At 36.8% G+C, this 23490-nt stretch overlaps 1 protein-coding gene across 6 annotated transcripts in view; it reads right to left on the reverse strand.

Annotated features, from left to right (window-relative positions):
* The window catches only part of TJP2 (tight junction protein 2), a 156486-nt gene that overhangs the window by 87331 nt on the left and 45665 nt on the right, over nucleotides 1-23490 (reverse strand). For 2 of the 6 annotated variants that reach the window (XR_003567069.1, XM_027839257.1), the window contains exon 1: nucleotides 18834-19147. The exons of 2 other annotated variants lie outside the window; for them this stretch is intronic. Coding sequence is in view for 3 of the 4 variants with exons in the window: in XM_027839257.1 (XP_027695058.1) it covers nucleotides 18834-18893 (60 nt within the window). In the remaining variant the exon portion in view is untranslated. Of the gene's footprint in view, nucleotides 1-18833; nucleotides 19150-23490 lie in introns of those variants that run through there. 2 more of the 6 variants (XM_027839259.1, XM_027839258.1) reach the window with 1 other exon arrangement.

A 23490-nucleotide genomic window follows, 5' to 3' on the forward strand; every position in this document is an offset into this window, starting at 1 on the left:
GTGCAAGAGATTGAAAAAGAGTCTCACCTGAAACAATGAATGTGATTCAAGGGTGTTTCCTGGTGGTTCATAATACTAAGGCTGATATCATGGCCCCAGATAGGCCAATTAAGATTTTTATACAGAAGAAATTGGGCTTTAGTCAAAAACTGTTTTAACAGTTTAAACAACTGTTTAATTGTTTCCTACAAACAATTCCTTGCATTTGTATAGAATTATAGATTCCAAATGATACAAGAGACAATGGAAAGATGCATGGTGGACATAAGTAACATAGGTTTGCAAAGCATTTTACATATGTCATCTCATTTTATCCTCTCAACAACCCTTATGGGTAAGTACTATTATTATCTATTTAAATGATGGGGAAACTGAGGTTAAGAGGGATTAAGTGTCTTGTCTCCTCACACAGCTAATGTCAGGAAGTAACATTTGATCTCTGGTTTTCCTGATTCCAAGCCTAAACTCTATCCATTGTACTGTCTCCAGTTTGCAATGTATTTACCCAGTGATGACTTTGATTGTAGAAATGATTTAGATGATACTGAGGTTACTTGGGACCAGAAAAGGAAGTGGGCCAATGATGCACTAAGACTGACAACAGAGGGAAACAGAAAATGCAGAACAAAGAGATGCTGTGCTATATTGAGTGCATTGAGTAAAGACAAGAGTAAGAACTGATGAAAAGGTATAGAAAAAAAACTCACCCAATGAAGTCAGAAATTCACCAAAATAAAGACTATGAAATACTTCCATATACATTACCTCAAGTCATCTTTTTCAAGAATACCATTTTATATGTTTACTCCATTTTTCAGCTGACAAGCTGAGGGCCTCAGGGGGTTGAATTCATGCTGATACTTGGCAAACTAAGTCTTCCTACTATCACCACAACTACCCAAAGCAACTGCCCTATTGACAGAAACTCTGTATATGTAAAATATACAATATATAAAATATATAAAACTCTATAGTGTCATCTTCATATAAGGACAGTACATTAAACTCACTTTGTACAGATAGCAAAGTGTTCATGTTGGGCTAAAGATAAGGATTCCCATTCACTGGAGAATTAAGAAAAGTCTAGGTTGCCATGTATTGGACATGTAGTATGGATTATTTCTGGGGAATCAGCTGATTACTAAAATTAGCCTTCCAACTCTAAAACTCTTTTCTTCTGAATTATATTACTGATAGTAATGACAAGAGAAAATGTAAATATAACTAGTTTTTACCACTAATGCTGGGTAATGCTAATTCTTATAATTTTTATTGTAATTAAAGACTATAGAAGCATATCATACCAACTGAAAAAAGTTATAAGTAGTGCTGAAAATCGACAGAAAAATTCTTCTTAGCAAGGATTCCTATAATTACCTTTTCTGTGATATGCAGTAACATACCATTCAGGTTTTGTGACCCTGGCTATAATATTTTAGCTCCTAAAAATAAAACCCCATCCCCCTCATACATTATCTTGCTGTATGATTCAGGAAAGACTCAGTTATTACACTCTAAAATGTATAAGAATTCATATAGTCAAAATCTAAGTCTTAAATAGTTTAACATAATTATTTTTAAAACTTATTTTCCCCCTTATTTCATGATAAATGAATCTCATTTTTAAAAATTACTATTTGAATGTGTTAAAGACCATATCTTATGAGTAAGGATTGTTTCATTCATTGTTATATCCCAAACTAGGCCCAGGGCAGTGCCTGGAACATATTAAGTGTTTAATAAATATTTGTTGATTGTTTAATTCCAATACAACCACAGAATTTGTTTTAATAACTTGAAAAATATTTTCACTAGTTTCTTTTTAATAAAAAAAATCACATTACAGTTAAAGCAAAGGATTACAACCTCTAGAACAAAATTCTTTTATTACAAGTGTATTAATCACAGGTTCTTCTAATGACAAAACAGGGTGAAAAATAAGGATTCATGGAAAATGAAAGTTAGAGTAAGCATCTATTAAACTGCTCTGAAAATTTATGAAAGTTGTATTTTGGGTCATCAGGAATTAATAGTAACTAACTAATAATAATAGCTGGTATGTATATAGCTCTTTTAGATTTGTAAAGCACTCTATGCATATTATAGAAAAAAACATTAAAGTGCAGAAATGTTCAAGTCTTTCTCAATGCATTTTACTTGAGGAGGGTTAGTTAGCTAAAGGCAGCTGGATCTGGATAGAGCACTGGACTGGGAATCAGGAAGACCTGAGTTTAAATGTGACCTCAGACACTTACTAGCTTAACTCTGGGCAAGTCACTTAACCTCTGCTTTCCTCAACTTCTTCATCTGTAAAATGGGAATAATCACAATACTTTCTCCCCAGGGTTGTTATAAGATGAGATATTTGTAAGGCATTTTAAAAAACTTAAAAAGCACTAGTAAATGCTAGTTAGCTAGTATGAAGAGAATGGGACCATTGGAAAGGAAAGTGAATTGGCTTGCCTTGATACAATCTGCTATACTGATGCTCTCTGTTTAACTTATGAATAACAGTACAAGGTTTGATTTTGAATAAGGCTAAAAATAGTGCCCGGAGAGAAGATGAGCCATTTTTTTCTTCTTGCATGAGACTCCTTGCAAAGGATACTTGAAAGAGTACCAATCTTTTCTCACAAAGCCAGTGTGCCCTCATGACTAAACTCCAAATTCCTGAAATAGCCAGTCTAGAGCCCTGTTCTCAAACTCTGATTTTGTGGTTGTTTGAAGTTAGTAAATAGTACTAAAGACTACTAACTAAATCATCCTTTTCTCACCACAAAGATTTGTTGATATAATTGCTTATTTTGTTGTTGTGCAGTCATTTCAGTCATGTCCAACTCTTCATGACCCCATTTGAGGTTTTCTTGGCAGAGATACTGGAGTGGTTTACCATTTCCTGCTCCAGCTCATTTTATGAATGAGGAAACTGAGACAAATAGAGTTAAGTGACTTGCCCAGGGTCACACAGCTAGGAAACGTCTGAGGCTGGATTTGAACTCAGGTGTTTCTGATTCCAAGTCCAATGTTCTATCTACTATACCACCTATCTGCCCCAATGACAAAGAACTACCTTAAATATATTTGCAGATGACCTAGGGAAATCCTTGGTCTGGAGTTGGCTTCCAACCAATACATATCTTTAATTGAGATTAGTCAAAAAAAGAAGGAAAGAGAAATGTCATTAATTATCATTAGCTTTAGACTGTGTGGAGCTATATTTTCTGTGACTTTGGAACTGGAACGCTGTGATTTTTCACATTATTGCATAAATCATTGTCCCACATATATAAAACCAAAGTAAGCCTAGTTACTCTCTATGGTTGTAAGTTAAGGGGATGATTTCTTCTTCTTTTTTTTTTTTTTTCCATTGAGGGTGAGGAGAGGGAGAAATAATTCATTGCTGGAATAACAATCCAGTCAGTTCAAACAGATTGTAGGTTTGAGTTCCCTATTCAGCCAAGTTACATTTTTTTCCACATTAACAATTCTTCTACCCTCTATTCTATTTCTATTAATAGACAAGAAATTTTATGTGAAGAACTGAGTACTCTATGTAACAATAATAAATAGAACAAACATTGCCAATTTATATTTCCTGTATAAGTAGTAAATCATAAGCAGAAGGCTTGGAAATTTGGGTGGGTCTAAATTATCTTTAAAGAGAGTGCTGTAAACTCATGTTTGAAGGGGGTGGGGTGGGGAGAGAAAGACAGCAGCCTATATGTCACAAAACTGAACAAAATTCTATAAAAAGAACCTAATCACTAATTGGGGATCTAAAAGTTAATGTTTAAGGAGGATAACAGAATTTCAACCACTCCTCTACATGCCACCGCTTTGGGTGAGACATTAACTCAGTCAAACCCTTCACAGATAACTTGATCATAAAGTCTGAAGATGCTGTCCAGGAAATAAAAATAGAAATCTCCCTAGGAAAAATAAGTAAAAGAAGCTAGATACTTCCCTTTCTGGGGTTTCAAAATATTTATAGTTACCTGAAACATTAAAACTAGAGATTTTGCCAAACAGGTTAATCTGGACAACAACCTTAAGAAGCCTTGCTTCTGCTCTATTTTCAACTCTCTAAACAAGGGACGCTTTGTCTATTGTATCAACCACTGTAAACTATTTGTGTGGCCATTGTTAGCACTGGCTGATTGCATGGGTCTTGGGGGAAAAAAGATAAAGCAGGGCTTCTGTCAATGGATTTCCAGCACATTTGGGTTTAGCCAACTCCCTGCTTATCAGCTAAATCTCATTAGCTGCTATGGAAAGAGATGGTTTTTTGAAATTTTAGCTCTGGACCTAATTATAACTGCCACCTGGAATAGATGCCATTCTATCTTTGCTAATTTTTTCTCTAAGGAGGTCTCAGGAATATTTTTTAAAATGCTTTAAAATTAAAGCATATCTTTATTTTCAGTAAGCTACTTAGCCACTTTCTTTTTCTGGGAGATTTCTTTTCTAGAAGATTTATAACAATGTTAAGATCCCTGAGGGGGGAAAAATCAAATTGAGTCACTGTGGCAGGATAATTGTTTCGAGAAGGGATTTCCTGAAGTTCTGAAGCCAAAAAAACAAACAATAACAAAAATCCGCTTTTAAGATATTCCACCAAAATTAATTTTAGAAAAACCTAATGATATTGTAGTTTATTAACTTTAAAATCTGAGAATAGAAACCAGGACTAGAACAGGCACCACTACCAAACGTGAAGTTAGATTAGAGTGTACTGATCAACAAAAGAGTAGATGCAGAAAATACTTGATAAAAATCCAATCTCTTTCCATTTCATCTGTAGAAAGATGTGTGGGAGGTCAAAAAGATAAAAAAAAAAATGAAAAAAAAAAGTTCTCTTTATTCCCATCTCTAAGCCAGCTTTTTACATCATCCCCTAACTGCTTACTAGGGCCAAAAGACATAAAACACAAAATAGAAAGATGTTTTTTGGTAATCATTTGGCTGCCTTCATTAAATTCTACAAAACATCTTAATGGAAACAGCAGTAAAGGCACCTCAGAATATTTACATTTTTTATCTTAACTGGAAAAAAGTCTAGATTTATAACTTTGAAGACAATTCCTTAGTCTTACTATTCCGCCTGTTAGGTCTCTTTCTACTGGTTTTAGATTCCCATGCATTTTATAAACAAACTTGTTTCACCTATATTTCACTAGAGTTATAAATTTATAAAAAAAAAAGTATTTAAAAACACAACAATTCACTTTGAGAACAAAAAGCTAAACATCAGATTTTTGTTTTAATGCCAGCTTCAAATTATCTTGAGTTAGTAACTCCCAGGTTCAAGGTGAAAAATCCAAAATAACATCATTCCACATAATAAATCTTGTAAGAGAAATAAATGATCTCAATTCAAATCCCATCCCTGGCTCTTAATATCTGTAGGCATAGCCTGGAGTGGCACTTAATAAATGTTTGCATTATTCTATGATCTTGCACCAGTCATTTGATCTTTCTCCGAGTCTGGATTTCCTTTAAAATTAAATAAAAGGGTTGGACAATGGATAGCCTCTAAAGTCCCTAAAATTCTCTAATTCTAATATCTCATGACTTTGGATGTCATCTAATCTGACTTATTTATGTTACAGATGATTTTTTTAAGAGGCCCAATGAGCTGAAATGACTTTGTGTTGATGGCAAAATTTTACTAAAATCTGCTGTCTTCTGACTCTCAAGTTTTCCCCACTATAGCCAAATACCCCATATCCATTCCAAAGCTGCCATCATGGAAGCCCTAGCCCCCTTCTAATTATAAGCTGCCATCTCTTCCTTTTCACAACAGCCTGTGACTCAGAAGGAAAAATGTCCTCTATAGGTGATAAGGGGCTTCCCCAATTGGAAAGAACATTTTCTTAGAGAAAGCACATTTTAAATGGCAACTAGATTCCACTGTAATTCACCTAATCATAGGATCATAGATGTAGAGCTGGAAGAGACTTTACAAATGGACCAACTTTCTTATTTTACAAATGAAGAAATTAAGGTTCACAAAGATTGAGTAATTTGCCCACTATCACATAAGTAATAAGCAGCAGAACAAGGATTGAAACCCAGGCTTTCTGAATTTAAATCCAATGTTCTTTGCATTCTATCTTTTTTCATTGATTTATAAACAAAATTCATAACCTTCTAATTTGAAAATGTCATCAAATACAAAATACAACTTCTTCCTTTCCTTAATAATAACTAGTATTCATATAGCACTTCAAACAAAATACTTCAGAAATACTATTTAATTTTATCCTCAAAACAACCCTGGGGAAGTAGAGTTGAGGAAATCGAGGCAGAGAAGATAGGTGACTTGCCCAGAGTCATACAGTGACATAAGTATTTGAGGCTGCATCTTAACTGAGGTCTTCTTGATTCCCATGTCCAGAATTCTATTCACTGTGCCACCTAGCTTCCTCTGAAACAAACAAAAACTCACCATTCCTGACAGGACCCCTTGTCAGCATGATATTTTTAAAAGCACAAAATAAAATACATACAACTACAAAGTAAAGCAATCAAATGAAATAGTTATCAAAATTTATATTTTTTTAAAGGTCACAGACCCAGATTAAGAATCCTTGCTGTAAAACACCAGAAGAAAAGGAACAAACAAATGTTACCAGTGCTACTTCTGGGAAATCTCAAAGTACTTTAGTAAGATGAATTCACCCTGGTTTCTTCACCCTTGAGGCCAAAACATACATCTCTCCACAACCCTAAAACACACACAGACACTGAACAGACCTGCCTGAAAGTAAGGCAAAACCATGAAAAGAAGCTCATCTGGAGTTGTACTGAGGAATAAAAGACAGTGAGTTATTTTGCATTAGTCTGGGAACAATGCAGCTTTGCAAGAGAAACCAATAGGCTTAACTTGAGTCATGTGAAGGGCCCAAGGACAAAAAAACAAAAACAAAAAACAAAACCAAAACATCAACAACACTCTTCAACTTGATTAGAACAGCCTCTTTCTAAGGCAGGACTGGAGACAAGGTGGTTCTGTGAGAGATAAGTGTATGGAAAAAAAGATGGGAAAATTGGTAGGCTCCCAAAATGCTTAAAAGTTTCACTGAGGGAAGGGGAAGAGTGGAGAAGGAATTAGCAGAAAGCATTTTATCAAAAGGCTGTGTGAAATGTCCATGGTCACTGACCAGATACGGAAGGCCTAAAAGGACACATAACACACAGCACTGGTACATTATTTAAACCGTAACTGAATAATGCATCTTCCCATTGCTTTTCCCAGCTAAACAGACACAGCAATACTGCTCACTCAGAATGCCTTCTTGGAACAAACCAAAAACTAAAATTTCCCCAGATAGAAGTTCCAAGGTGGGGTAGGAAGGAGGCTAAATTCAAAAACCATAGCACCTGTATTAATGATATACAAAATAGTATCACCTAAGTGGGAGGGAGGGGAGGAGAGAGAAGGCCGAGAGAGTGTCCGCAGTTTACCCAGGCTGAAAGTGCAGCAGCCACTGATCAACCAGGAGGCTCTGACCTGCTTCACTTCTGACCAGGGCTGGTTCTTCCCTCTAGGCAGCCTACAGGCATCCAGCTCCCTGAGATTCATCATTATAGTTAGGAATTCAAGCAGGCAGCTGATCAGCTTTAGCCCTACTGTAGCTCAGAACTCCTGAGCTCCAGAGATTCCCCAACTACAGCCTCCCCAAGAAAAACAGGGATTACAGACATGTACCACCGTGCCTAGCAGAACAGCATCTTAGAAAAGTTAACATAAATTCTTAAAAAATTATTTCCACGTTTTACTTTGTTTGTTTGCTCACAGGTTCATACCTGTGATCCCTGTGTGAAAATTCCCTTCTCTGAATTACTCTTCTGTAATTTAAAGGCATAGGGTTACCTAGGAGTAATCAGAATCCTGACTGTTCCAGCATCACACAATTTAATATCAGAAGTAACACCTGAACCCAGGTCTTCCTATATGTTAAGTTCTTGGACAAGGACAGCCATCTTCACCACCATGTTGCACAAACATGATTTTTAAAAGTAACATAAATATGTAAAACCATCTCTACAGAAAACAATATTCCACTATACAAATTTTATTAATCTAGTTCCCCAAAGTCATCAGTCTTCCATTTGGTGCTAATGATGTAACAGCCATATGAAATACATACAGATTCCTTTTAAAAAACCAGCATATTTAGTGAGTTCTCTCACACTAGCCAACCACAGTTCATTTATTTTTTCAAAAATATTCAAGAACTTACTCATTCATGTACTAAAACTGGATTGTTTTCCTAAAAATATACCTCAGTATAATTGGTACTGAGGTGCTTGGAATCACTTGATAAACTTGGCATCAATCAACCAAAAAGGATTGTTAATTGTTACTAATTAGTGTGGACTTAATAAAAAACATAATTAAGTCCATGTGCCAGGGTTTGTGAGGCACAGCAAAAATACAATACAAAAATACAAAAATAGTCCTGCCCATCAAGAACTTAACATTCTATTAGCCTGACAGAATGTATGTATATGTAAGCATGTAAAAAAAAAAGATACACAAATTCAAGGTAATTTTGGGAGCCAGTAGTAGCTGGAGGCAGGGGAACCAGGAAAGGTCTCATAAAGGAGGGGGCCCTTGAGCTGAGTTTTGAAGGAAATTAGCTATTCTAAGAGGCCGAGCAAGTGTATTCTAGCCTATGCAAAAGTCATAGAAATGGGAAAAAAAAAAAGGAATGCCATGTGTGAGGAAAAGCAAAAAGGTATGTTTGGCTGAACTGAAGAGTGTGTGAAAGAAAGTGATATTAATAATCCTGAAAATTAAAAAAAAATAATCCTGAAAATTTAAGTTAGGGATAGGTAATAAAGATCTTGAAATGCTAAACAGAAGAGTTTGTATTTGACATTAGAGGGAATAGGGAGCCATAGGAGTATAAGCAGTGGGATGAATGACATGATTAGATCTGTGATTCTGGATTATTGATTTGACAGCTGTGTGGAGGAAAAAATGCACTGGAATTAGAGGAAACTCCAGTCAGGCAGACTGATAATGGTGGTGGCTTTGTGAGTAAAAAGAAATGACTGATTTGAAAAATGGTGCAGAGGAACAACCAAAAAAAAAAATTTGGCACTTGACTGGATATGGGAATTAGGATTAGAGAAAGTGAGGAATCAAGAAAGACTCTAGGGTTTAAATAGAACCTTGGTGACTGGAAAGATAGGTGATACCTTATACCAGGGGTTCTGAACTTTTTCTTTTTGGTCATGTACACTTTTGGTAGTCTGGCGAAATCTATAGAGCCCTTCTTCAGAACAAGATTTTTAAATGCATAAAATAGAATATAAGATTCATTACAAAAGGCATCAATTACACTGAAATTCAGTTATCAAAAGAATTTTTAAAGGCAAGTTTATGGACCCCAGGTTTAGAACTCATGCCCTAGACAGAAATAGAGAAATAAAGGAGAGTTGTGGGTTTGGGGGGAAAGATAACAAAGTTCTGTTTTGGACTTGAATTTGAGATACCTAAAAGATAACCATTTCAAAATGTCCAAAAGTCAGTTGGCAGTGAGAGACTGATGTTCAAGAGACAGACTAGGGGTGGAGATGCATAGATATCTAGAGTCAGTTGCATACAGGTAATAATTAAACCCACGGGAAATGATGAGGTCACTAAAGGAGTAAAGAGAAAGAAAAGGGCCTAGGACTGAGAGCCCTGGAGGACACCTGTATTAAGGGGACAGGATGTCGATGATGATTCAACAAAAGAGCATGGGGAGTAGTCAGAGAAAATAAGAATCCAGAGACAGGAAAAGCAGTAAAGCCAGAGACGAAAGAGTATCTACAGAAGAGAGGATAGTCAACAGTATGTGAATTACGGTCACAGTTTACAAAATATTAACATAGCCCTCTTGCACAATGAGGTGTTTTCTCAATAACCTTACTTAAAGGCAAGAGGGAGATTCTCTTGTTTTTAATGTCTCACACCTTACAAAAGAGCTTTTCTGATTGCATCAGCTAGCTCCTATAAACAAAATGCCACCTTTGACCTAGTAAACATTCATTTTCTTCTTTACGAGGATTTTCCTTTGATTTACAATGGACCTAAAACAGTGTCATTTTGGTAGGCCTCTCTGCTTATGCAAATTACAATCCTTCCACAACTTATCCAATGAAGATTCTGGTCCATAAATCTCCAAAAGAGGTTCCACCCAATGCAATGGGATATTTTGGAATTACTTTTTTTTCATCTCAGGCCACCTTATTTCTGAAACCATCAGTTTGCGTTTCCTTAATTCCCTCCATGGATGACTCATTTTCATCTACAATCATGTTTCCTCAATAATGTCTTTTATGATAATTTAGAAGTCCTTAATAACAGTTTATTAATTAGTACAATACAGTAACTGGCACTCATAAACAAAAACAACAATCAATAATCTAGGCTTGGATGAGAATGCATTTTCCTTTGTAGACCTCAAAATTCATACAAGATCTTCGACTTAGTTCCTGGTTTTTATATACGATGCCTACTAGGCATTGAGACATAGTTATTATTTATGTTGGTCCAGACCTCTTTTCCTACAGACATTCTGAATATATTTTACAATGCCGCTCAAACTGGGAAATACTTAACCAATTCGTAAATTATACTGTTTATATAAATATTTATATGTGTACATGTGTCTGTGTGTGTATGTCTATGTGTATGTGTTTTTTAAAGGCTAATTCTTTAAGACTTTTCACAGTTTGATATAGGATGTTAATTATACCTCATCAAATGAAGTCAGATGGTTTGGTCCAACACAGTGATTCAAGCTAGCAAAGGATAGAAAGTGGTATAATTCATCTTGGCATCAGCGTTTTTATAGGAGTAAGCAAATACCTTTTTGAATTATACTTGGCAGAAAGAGAAAAATTTCAGAGCTGAACCTGGAGCTAAAACTGAATTTATAAAAAAAGTATTTGGGGGGGAGGGAGGAAGGAGGACACAGACTTGTGATTTTATTGGTATAGGAACTCCAAAAGAGACAACAACCTCTACCAATGCAGATGGGCAACTGGTCTGCACTATCATTTCAAAGTTGCCATGTGTGCTGAAATGTAGGGTCACAGAGTTAGTGCCTCTGGTATACTTGCTCTGTAATCATGGGCCAATCCAATTAATGAAGTTAGTTGTCCATCTGAATGGGGGTGTGGGACTTTCCACACCCAGGAGTTCCTTCTCCTCATACACACAAAATTTGGATTCCTAGAAGGATTTCTCATTATGTGCCCAAAACATATGTAGAATATTTTTTTTGTCTAAAAGGAAAGTCTTAGCAATTTTTATATTTTCTATTATGTTATCATGAAAAGGGATCCTACCTCTCAATGGGTAGACCAAGTAACTAGAGTAAGTTGTCTAATATTCAGTATTTCTTCCTTTAGTAAAATTTACTCATGTGGAAATGACTTACTCTTGGTAAAAACTAACGAGGGCCAATAAAAAGCACATTTTTTAAAAATGGATTTCTCAAACAGCCAAATTTTTAAAAACCAAAATCTTTTCAAAAACTAAATGCATGTCCATTTAAACTTGTTTTGCTGTCTACAATCTTCTGAAATATCACAGCATAAGTAAATTATTTCATATGATTCTAAAATAATAACCCTTCAATAATGTTATTTTCTCCCTGACTTTTATCACTCTAATAATGCCAGAAATGTCATACACACATACACCAAAAAGACATTCTAAACTGGATCAACACAGAAAAATGTGAAGGTAGAATTCGAAGGAACGAGAATTCATCTAAACAAACGAGGCTTACTGAAGTAAAATAACTTCCCTAAGTTTACCTAGTTTCTCTGAGGGGATGCTCATAAAATGGAGAATGGTTGAACAAGTTGTGGTATATGGAATACTATGCTGTAAGAAATGATGAAAGGGATAGTTTCTGAGAAACCTGGGAAAAGTTGCATAAACTGATGCAGAGTGAAATGAGCAGAACCAGGAGAACAATTTATACATCAACAATAATTTCATAAAATAACCAACTTTTAAAGTCTTAGGAACTCTGACCAATACAATGACCAGCCATGATTCCAGAGAACTCATGAAAAACATACTATCCACCTCCTGACAGAACAGTGGTGGACTTAAGGGAGCAAACAGAGAAAGTTTGAGGGTACGTGACCAATGCCAGAATTTGTTTTCACTGTATATGTGCCTATATATATATATATATATATATATATATATATATATATATATTCATAATAAGGGTCTTGTTTTTCTTTCTTTCTCAATAGGAGAAAGGAGAAGAAAGTGAGAAGAAGGGAAAGTGGGTATTCATCAATTTAAAAAAATAAAATTTAATCAAAATAAAAGCTTATCTATTTTCTCAGTGACAGTACTGGGATTAGAACTCAGATCTCTCAAAGAATAGTATCTTAGCAACAACTTTATCAAAGATCTAAATAGACAGTGTAATCATTTCCATTTGAGAAAAACTGAACAAAAGGGCAGGTGAGACAGTCTACAATCAAACTCAATACTCAGATAAATTCAATCTCTGAGTTTACTGAATACCAAGAAATCATTCTGTATTTCAATGTCTTGAGGATATAGTTAAGAAATGAAGAAGATTCCTCCCTAATTAAACACAAGGGTCTTGTGTATAATAGGTACTGAAACTACTAATTGAGTTTGGGAGAAGAAAAAAAATAGGCCTACATAACTTACTTAAATAGCAACCTACAGTTTACAAAGTGCATTATCTTCTTTGATCTGAGATCTATTATCTCCTCCAATTAATAGGCAATGTGGAACTACTTGAATTTCGTCCAGAGACTTGGGTTCTGTCCATGACTTGACACTTAATAGTCATGTGACCTTGAACAAGTCACTACTTAAACACACTAGGCTTAAATTTTCTCTCCTGTCAAATGGATATAATAATAACATATATGTAATACACATATACATAGACACATGTATGCATGGGTGTACATGTCTACGTGTATATAAAAAACTATGTGTTTATATGTAAAAATATGATATATACATTTATACATGTGTGTGTGTCCCACAGAAGTATTATAAAATATTTTATAAACCTTCAAGGGCTACAGAAAGTATAATTCATTATTGGTCACAACTATCCTGAGAGATGGAAAGGGCAGGAAGACCATCGTCACTTGACAGGAAGACACCAAGGCTTACATAGGTTGTGAAAGCCCCAACAAGAACATACTTGAGTCAAAGGTTCTCTCCACCACAGCCTGCTGCTTTTCAGAATACTTAAACTTGTGAGGTCACACCTGGAATGGACAGCTATCACCTAGCTCTCAACCTGGATAAATAAAAATTCACCTTCTTTTCTTCTCACCATCCAGCAAGACCACATCAGCCATGGTATTACTTCACCTCATCACCAGGCTCTGTCCCTGTGAATGGAGGGTGGGGCCATGAACTCCAAAACCTCCATTTAAGAATAGAACTCAATTCAGAACATCTCATTTCTCCTCTGTCTGTATTACTCTGGGGCTTCTTTCCCACTATCCCCACCTCCTGGGAGTACCTTCCCCATGTCATCCCCTATCAGCCCCCCACCTTTTCCAGCTTCTTTTTATTTGTTGTACTCCTCCATTGGATTATGAATCCTTGAGGGAAGGGACTGTCTTTTTCTTTCTCTCTCTTTTTTATGTATACACAGCACTTGGCACAGTAGGTGCTTAATAAATGTTTATTGAGGGGGCAGCTAGGTGGAGCAGTGGATTGAGCACCAGCCCTGAAGTCAGGAGGACTTGAGTTCAAATCAAGCCTCAAACCAAACACTTGACACTTATTAGCTGTATGACCCTGGGCAAGTCACTTAACCCCAATTGCCTAAAAATTAAAAAAAAATAATAAATGTTTATTGATCAATTAATTCAGGGTCCCAAAAGGCATTGTCAAAGTTCAGATTTGAGCCTGAGTCCTCTAAGTCCAAATTCATTACTCTTCCCCTGTCATAGTCACTAAACATTTATGAAGCGACTACTATGTGCCCAACACTGTGCTATATTTCACTGTCTCCCCTGAGAGGTACTATGACTTCATCACTATAACCGAGGTGGTGGCCTCCCCTTTCTTCTTTAAAACATACAAAAAGGTCCCAGCATGAACTACCTTTTTTTTTTTTTGATGAGGCAATCAGGGTTAAGTGACTTGCCCAGGGTCTCACACAACTAGTAAGTATCAAGCGTCTGGGGTCACATTTGAACTCAGGACCTTCTGACTCCAAGGGTGGGCCTCTATCCACTGCACCACCTAGCTGCCCCATGAACTACCATTTCTCCAGACATCTTTTTCTCCTCATATACACGTGTGTATAATTTCCCCACAAATTAAATATTAAAATGCAGAATAAAATATTTGGTCTGTAGTGAACATAGAATTCTACATAGCTTCAATCCCTTAGCAGCTTTCTAATATAAACTTTTAGCACTCATTTTTTTTTTTTTTGCTTTTTTTAGGTGAGGCAATTGGGGTTAAGTGACTTGCCCAAGGTGACACAGCTAGCAAATGTAAGTGTCAAGTGTCTGAGGCTGGATTTGAACTCAGGTCCTCCTGACTCCAAGGCTGGAGCTCTATCCACTGCGCCACCTAGCTTCCCCCCATGCATTTTTTAAAGGGAGAGAATTATACTAAATTCAAATCTGAATTCATGGATTCAGCTTATTCAGTTCTTTCAGAAGTTCTCACACTCTCAAACCTTAAAAACTCTAGCATTTGATAAGGCTGAAGGACTGGAACAACCTCTTATCATTGTCCAAACAACTGTGGCAAAAGTTGAATAAATAAATGATGAATTGAGTGCAAATGTTATTTTCTGCCAAGGTGTAGAAATTCATCTTCTTTAACCCTCTGAGAGTCACACTAGAAAATTAGTGCAACAGCATACTAGTGAATCTACCTTTCTCCTGTTTTTCAAAATATTTTACCCTTAAAAATGTATCTTTTCAACAGTTTAATGAAGAAGTTCTGAAAGGAAAAAAGAAATGATTAATGGTGTGGTAATTCAAGAGTAGCATTAAAATATATTTCATAGGATTGAGGCCTTGTTAGGGAGCTAAATTTCCTTGAAATGGTAACTTAAAATGAGTGCTTGATAAAAATCTATTTTTAAAAATATTATACAGGGAAAATTAAGATTACAGAACTAAGGCAAAGGAGATCTCAGTTCTACTTTTATCTCTGTCATTTAATCCTGTGGCCAAGTGGTTTTTTTTTTTAAATTTAAACAAATCACTTTAGAAGTTTAGATAAATATCTCATTTTAGATAAAAGCATCAACTTCTACAATAAATAACTTATGCTTAAAATTACTAATGTGTTGGAATAATTTTTAAATTTTTTTCATTATGTTTAAGTATTGTTTTCACCATATAATAAAATGAAACTAAGGCATAATGTTCATTCCTTGCCTAAAATTCAAGGCCCTCCAAAAATCAGGTCTCCAACTATCTTTCTAGTCATTAATCCCATATTTTTCAGATTAGCAGATACTCAATAACTATTTGTTGACTAAATGGATGAGCAAATAAAATTGTCATCCTCTTAGGCTATATGGAGCCTTTAATCTTCCATTTGGAAAAAACTCATTTCCCCAGCAAAGATGATACAAAGCCAGACTGTCACATCATCTCAAAACTAATTGAGAGAATTGGCAAGGATAGTGATCTTCCCACAGATCTATCAATCCAGACTGGGATCAATCTGAGAAGATTAATTATGTCAATAAATATTATTAAATGTCTACAGCATTTAGACTACATGATCTGTGTGTTCTCTAGTTTTGTCATTTCTACCTTCAAAACATCTAAGTATCCCCTTCTTTCTACTTATACAGCTACCACTTGGTATAAGCCTCATCACCTCACTCTATAAGTACTGCAATGGCCTTCAGGTTGGTCTCCCTGCCTCAAATCTCTCCCTTCCCCAATCCATCCTCCACTTAGCTACCAAAATGATTTTCCTAAGGGGCAGGTCTGACCCTATCAACCCCCTATTCAATAAGCCCCAAAACTTATTAGCTCCAGGGTCAAATATAAAATCCTATCTAACTTTGAGAGCCCTTCACAACCTAGTCCCTTCCTAAACTTTCCAATCTTCTTACACTTTACTCCCCATTCCAAGGACTCACTACCTGCTGTTCCTCTCACACAATACTCCATCTCCTATCTTTATCCCTCTGCACTGGCCATTCTCCATCATGTCTAGAATGTTCTCCCTCCCCACCTTTTCCTCTCGGTTTTTTTGGCTTCCTTTCAGACTTAGCTCAAATTCCACCTCCTGCAGGATCCCTTTCTTAAACTGTGGTGATATAGTAAAATGGTCCAATGATTCTGGAAAGAATCAAAAAGGGATTAAAAGGTTTTGATTCAGAAATCTTACTATCAGACATGTATTCCAAAGAGGTAGAAGACAGAAATAGAAGTTCCACATACACCACAATACTCACAGCAACACTTTTTTGTGGTAACAAGGAACTGGAAGCAAAGTAGGTGCCTATCAGTTGAGCAATGAGAAAACAAATTAAGGTACATGAATGTAATGGAACAACAATGGACATTAGGAATTCAGAAAAGCAGGGAAAGAGTTACTTGAAATGATGCAGAGTGAAGGAAGCAGAACCAGAAAAATAAAATATACAATGGCTATAAGGCTGTAAATAGAAAAAAATAAAACAAATTGAATGTTACGTAGACATGTTGACCAAGCATGGCTCCAGCACAGTTGAGAAAACAGACCTCCCTTTTTTACAAAGATAGGAGATGGCACAATAGATATGGAATACTACACACATTGTCAAACAGTTGATGGGTTGGTTTTACTAAACTATTTCTCTTTTTGATTTTTTTGTTACAAGGGTTGTCTTCCTGGGGAAGCAGAAAAAGGCAGATGCAGAAATAATAATAATAACAATAAAAGCAGTTAACATTTATACAGCCCTTTTCATGTGCCAGGCATTTGACAATTATTATCTCATTTAATCCTCACAACAACCCTAGGAGGTAGGTATTGTTATTATTCCCATTTTAGAGATGAGGAAACTGAGGCAAACAGAGGTTAAGTGATTTGCCTAAAGTAAGGCCGAATTTGAAATAAGGTCTTCCTGACTCCAGGTCTAGAGTTGTATTCACTGTGCCAACTTGATGAAATGAAGGCAATGTCAAATATAAGAAGTATCCATAAAAAGATAAGAGAGATCCCAAATAAAGTGCCAACAAGTTCTGATGGGGTTTTTATTCACTGAAGAGGAGGGAGATTAGAGGCTTCATCAAAGAGTTGGCACTTGAAACAGACTTTAAAAAGATGAGTAGGAATTCAACAGAAATGGGGATGGCAGTATATTTCAACGATAAGAAGTTCCATAATGGAAGACTGGAGGAAATACAGGATGTATTTGAGGGACAAAGAGTGGTTCAGTATGACTGAAGAGTAGAGGGCAGTAATATGAGATAGGGCTGGAAAGGGAGGGTGGTACCAGATTGTGGAGCACCTCAAATGACCCATACAAGAAGGATCTGGTAAGAAAGTGGGGGTGAATTCCCAACATATTTTTATATGGTACAGTCTCACAAAATACAGGTGACCCCACATACTTTCAAGGGAAATACCCAGCAGAGGAAATTGATCTTTAATCTTCGGTCAAAAAGGCCACAGAAGGTCTGGGGGCTGAGAAGTGATATGAAACGTTCTATGACTAAAGGGAAGATAAATCATTTAGTGAAGAGGCCAGTAGTCCGATAGTTTTAGGATTATTCTTCCCTTCACATCTCTGCCTGGATTTTCAATTCCCCTACCGTACCAACCCCGAATGAACCAATTGCAATGTTGGTTTCTGTGAGGTGGCAACTGTCCGCTAAGCACTGCAAAGAAACCGCCAACATCACATAAGCCAAACAGCTGCCAGAGTGTTAAAAAAGTAAGTCTAAGTTCTGAAATGAAAACAGAGGCAAAGGGCTGCATATTCCATTACCAAACCCTAGAGCTAACCACTCCCAAATTCCTGAACATTTTAAGAAAGTTAAAACTATAGTAGAGATCCCAGAGTGCTCACCACTGAAACTAACAGATTAAAAAAAAAGAAAGAAAGAAGAAAAAGAAACTTCACATAAAACTTATTTAAGTATTCAACGGCAAGGCTGATACAAGGGCAAAGAAGTATTTATTTCTTGATCCAACACTCTTTGATAAACTCCACCCCTTGCCCTCTTCAAAACAATTTGGATTTACTTCAAAAGCAACCTTTTTTGGGGGGTGGGATGTTTTAAAGAGACAGAATGGTTTCAAACACCTTTCTCTTTAAAGGCCTTGATAGGATAGCTTACTTAAACACATCTGATTTTTCACTGCCTCTCCACCCCTCCGAGGCTGGACAGAAACTGACCACAACTGAGGGTACTTCGGAGCATTATCAACCCAGAGCACTATCCCAGCGGGCCATGATTCAAGGCATAGTTTTTTCTAAGTTTCTGGGCAGAGTGGACCGTGGCTGAATTTTATCCTGAGCTACAACTGGCATCGGAAAATGAGGAAAACCAAGTCGCAGTAGCAGTCCTCAAAGTTAAGAGTGGTTAGCAGTAACCCATGGTTTTGACTCTGGGAATGCTGAACTTCAATTTTCCAGCATTGAGGAGCTGGGGTTTGCTGAAGAAGGTTTTGCATGTTCCTCAGAAAACACTCCTAGCCTCGGACACCTGTGGAGCAGCTATGCAGAGGCCAGAGAGCTAAATCCTCCCCTCCACATTCAGCCAGAGCCTCTCCTAGCAGGCGCCTCACCCTGGGCCCAGCCCCCAAGCAAATGTAAGATACTCACAGGGACCCAGGCTGACAGCTCTCGCCTGTAGGAAAACAACCGGTCTCCTTTCACGGGCATCTTGAATTCCCGGGGGAAGGAACGAGGTAATCCTCGTCCCCCTGCCACCCCAGCTCCTCTCTTAACAGTGTGTCACAGCGCTTTATACAAGGCGTCGGCTCTTCTTTCTGGTCTCCGACTTAATATCCTTCACCACTAAAGGATGTGCTCTCAAGCCCGTGAGCTCCAACCCTCTAAAACACTGAGATTTCCAAGTACGCGGGGATCCACCCCAGGCCCCTCCTCCCACAACAGCATTAACCCCACTGAACCCACAAGGCAACTAACTCCGAAACATTCCTGCGGCCGAGCCCTAAATTCCCGGGTAACATTCTAATGGGCTGCAACCATCAGCCAGAAAGGGGAGAAGGGTGACTAATGAATCACGTGGCTCATCAGGTGTGAGTAAAGTAGGATTCTGTTCCTGTCCATTGGGTAACACGTATTTCTGGTGAGGAGGGACGGGATCGGGAGAGAAAGAGTCGTAAGAGTGAAGATAAAATGAATGCCGATCCTTCCCTTTCTCCCCCTTTCGGAGTTTTTTTGGTTCGGTCCTAGGGGGGAAACTCAGAGCTAAGATATCTCATTTAGAAGGGTTGGTGCAAACCGAGGAGATAAGCAGGGAGACTCGCCTGGCTTTAAACTGGAAGGGGTTAAGCCGAAGTCCAAAACACAGAGAAGCAAGAAAGTAAATTTGCAAAGTCTACCCAGAAAAAGATGCAGCCACATTCTTCAGGGAGTAAAGTAATTGAAAATAGAAAAAGAAATAAAAATTATTTATTATCACCAAATGGCTATTTGACTCTAAAAGACTTGAGACCATGTCATGTAACGTTGTTTATCTTCTCAAAGAAATCAGTCTTATCCCATACTCCAAAATATACCATTTGCTTTTCAAAATTGTGTAGCAGTAACCGATATTGTAAGAAAATAATCACATTTATATTTAAACTTTGAAGTTTACAAAGCAGAAGGTACCAAAATAGTCACTATAATTTCTTCTGCCCTCAGTAGGTTCTATCATGGGGTTTTGTCAACTACCATCATTCTCTCTTTTCTACCAACACAAATTCCCGGGAAAAAAAAAAAGTTGTATCATCCTTCAGAAATGTAACCTGAAAGGCTATAGTAGGTCACTGATGACTTAGCAGGGTGCTTTGCACTCAATGGGTGTTTAATAAATGTTTGTTGAATGAAAGGATGGTTCTTACACTTATTTTGCATTTGATAACATCTTCAACCAATCAAGGTGGCCTTAATCATCACTGTGACATCATTACAATGAGTCTTTTTAAGAGAACTTCTTGTCAGGCTCTAACAACCAATTAATTATGACTAACCTTTATTCTAGGTGTAACATGCTGAGTTAATATCTAAAATAGAAAAAGAAGTGTCTGGCCCACCTTGCTTTCTCTCCCTCCACCCTTTAATTGGAAGCCAAAAATTCAGCCTAGCCTCTCAAGGAAAAGGTAAAAGTACAATTTACCTCATCTGACAAGATACAGATGTTGGGCTTCCTCTGAGGAGTTGCTTTACTTCCCGCCCAATTCAAACATGTTGGCAGATTAGGAGGAAAAACAAGTCTGACAAACTCCTCTCCTATAGTGTAACTCTTCTAGTCTCCTTTTAAGTAACAGGGTCCACACCCAAGAAAAAAATTTACTGTAATGAATGTCTTTCAAGGTAGCTTGGACTTTCTTAATTTAGAAATTTTGTTTGTAATTTCTGATGTGCTATGTCACTCTACCAAAGCATTTGAGTGAATCACAGCTGTAGTGGACAGAATCCATAGCATAGAATTTAAAAGGAAAGTAGGACTGCAGAACATTGTCACCCTTTCTACAGAACATCTCTCTCTCTCTCTCTCTCTCTCTCTCTCTTGCTCTCGCTCTTTCTCCCTCCCTCCTTGCAACACACAAATATTTGTGTATTAAATTTCTCAGAGAATCACCTTTTCATTATACATTATATGACAATACATAGGACATAATTTTTAGAACTAGAAAGAACCGTGGAGATTAGCCCACCCATCTCATCTTACAGATGAGGAAACCGATACCCAGTGATGTAAACTGTCTTGTCTAGGATCAAACAAGTAGTAAATCCCCAGATTTGAACTCAGATTCTCTGCCTCTAAATCCAATATTCTTTCTACTCTACCAGAAATCATTCTCTAAAGGAAACATCAATGATCCTGACTTTTTAAAGGAACTTTTTTCATTACATTTTGGTCAGTCAGTCAATAAACATTTATTCAGCTCCTACTATATGCCAGGTACCGTGCTAAGTGCTAGGGATACAAAGAAAGGTAAAAGACAGTTCCTGCTCTCAAGAAACTAGCAATCTAATTAGGGAGAAAATATGAAAATAACTATGTACAAACAAGCTATATGCACCTCAGGTCAGGGTTTATTATTTTTTGTGTGTTTGTAAGCACTGAATGGGGAGTAAGGACTTGGGGGATTAGAAATGAAAGTGAATTAATTAGAAATGAAGTTGTTATAGGCAGAAACCCTTGAAAAACTTGCAATTTTGTCAGAAGATGACATCAGTAATTCATATATGATAACTCTAGACAGAGGATACATTGTAGCTGACCTTTATACTTGATATAAAGATTTACTAGTCAAATTAATAAATGTTAACTAGTCTAGCTTGAGGGCAAGAAATTTGCCCTAAGAGAAAAAACTTGAAGGATCCTCAAGCACTTTAGGCAAGTAACTACTAGGCACACAAATCACTTCTCCTGTAGGTGCCTGTTTTATCCTTCATAAAATGAGATTGTCTTAGCTCAGCTCTAGTAGTCTCTGAATCTCTGATCCTGCAAGTTTCTATCAGAGGATATAGATTCTGCCTTTTTAAAAATAATTAATAGAAAGAACCTTGAGCTGCAAAGAGACTGTACTTTGAACCTTTCAGGATCAGATTATAGTGAGGGGACCAATGCTTATTTTTTGTTTGGAAATGGAGGATTTGTTTGTTTTTTTTAATGAGACTGTGATTTCATTATTGTAGGGATCTCCTAAAAGGGGAGAGAGGAGAGATAAGGAAAGAGAAAGGGGGGAGGAGAGGAAGAAGGAAGAAAAGAAAGGGGGGATGGGGAAGAGTAGCCTGGGGCACTGATATTAAACGACTTTCCCATACTCACATGACCAGCAAGATTCAGAGGCAGTATTTGAACCCCAGTCTTTCCAAATCTCATGAGACTAGCACTAGCCATCATGTCTAGGACAGGTGGCTCTCTCAGCAGTTTATGAAGAGCAATTCTGGGAAACTGAGTCTATGAAATTCTTCACAGGAAGAATTTGCCACATTAAGTAGAAAACCTTGAAAAATGATCAGATTTATCTGATCTATTGAGCCAGTAGATCAGAATCATTCACTCAAATATTAATGTTAAAGTGAAAATGCCTTGCTGAAGTAAAACAAACTTTCCAGCAAGTGATCAGTGCCCTGGTACTTTTTGTTTTGTTTTTTTCCCCCTCTAACTTTTGATCTTTTGGTATCTAAGTAAAGCCCATAGGCCTGGGTCTTTCTTTAAGCAATAAAACAAAATAAATTTGTTTCTTTCCTTTGTTCTCAGTGTGGGGGCGGAGTGAGAGAGAAAGGCTCAGAAGTAGTTTGGGGGGTCATCTACATAAAACACAAAAGGCCTCCAGGGAAACTAGAACTGTGCCTGGGAAGGAGTGACTGAATAAAAAGAATTCTCACATGACCCTGGGCCACAGATAAAATCAGCCCGCCCTGAAAAGATACTGTTCTCAGCCATTCATGTTAGCACAGGCCTACCTGAAGGAAATTTGGCTAGGCCCAAAAGAAATCAGTCTTCCAGTAAATTAGATTCTAAAATACGGCTTAGAATACTAGGAAGCTTTGAGTTTAACATGTTAGCCTATGCACCAGCACTATAATACTAACACAGATAGGACAAAATGAAAGTTATGAAGGCTACTAAAACATTTTGCAGAGCTGAACTTACTTTCTATTTTTGTAGCTTGTTGAACCTTCTGAATATAGATCAAGAGGCCTAATAATCTGAAATTTTTTATCTCAGACTCAAGTGACGGCAAGAATTGTTAACACCGTCTAGTAATGAAATTTTCCACTATGTCTAATGGATATATTATTAGTTTTCTACCTGAGAGGGTGCTGTGAAAAGTAAACTATGTTCAAACACAGCAGCTTCTAACCAACCACTTTTAGATGAATTTAGAAATATTATGAAGCAATGTGGTCAACTTCATTTAGTCAAGATAGAATAATCACATTCACTATTTCATTGACATTAATGAAAGAATCAAACTGAACATATACAGTGGTGCTCTTAACCTTTTTTGTGTCATGAATCCCTTTGGCTGCTTCATAAATCCTTCAGAGTATAATGGTCGTAAATACATAAAATAAATTACATATGATTATAAAGGAAACCGTCATGTTGAAATATAATTATCTATCTGTATATATTGATATCTGCCTATAGAGATAGATATTGATATAGACATACTATATGTATAAATATAGATATATACACATAGGTAAAGATATAGATACTTAGATAGATTGATAGATAGATAGATAGATAGATAGATAGATAGATAGATAGATAGATAGATAGATA

The sequence above is a fragment of the Vombatus ursinus genome, unplaced genomic scaffold (assembly GCF_900497805.2).
Source record: "Vombatus ursinus unplaced genomic scaffold, bare-nosed wombat genome assembly UNPS02014832.1, whole genome shotgun sequence".
NCBI classification, from domain to species: domain Eukaryota; kingdom Metazoa; phylum Chordata; class Mammalia; order Diprotodontia; family Vombatidae; genus Vombatus; species Vombatus ursinus.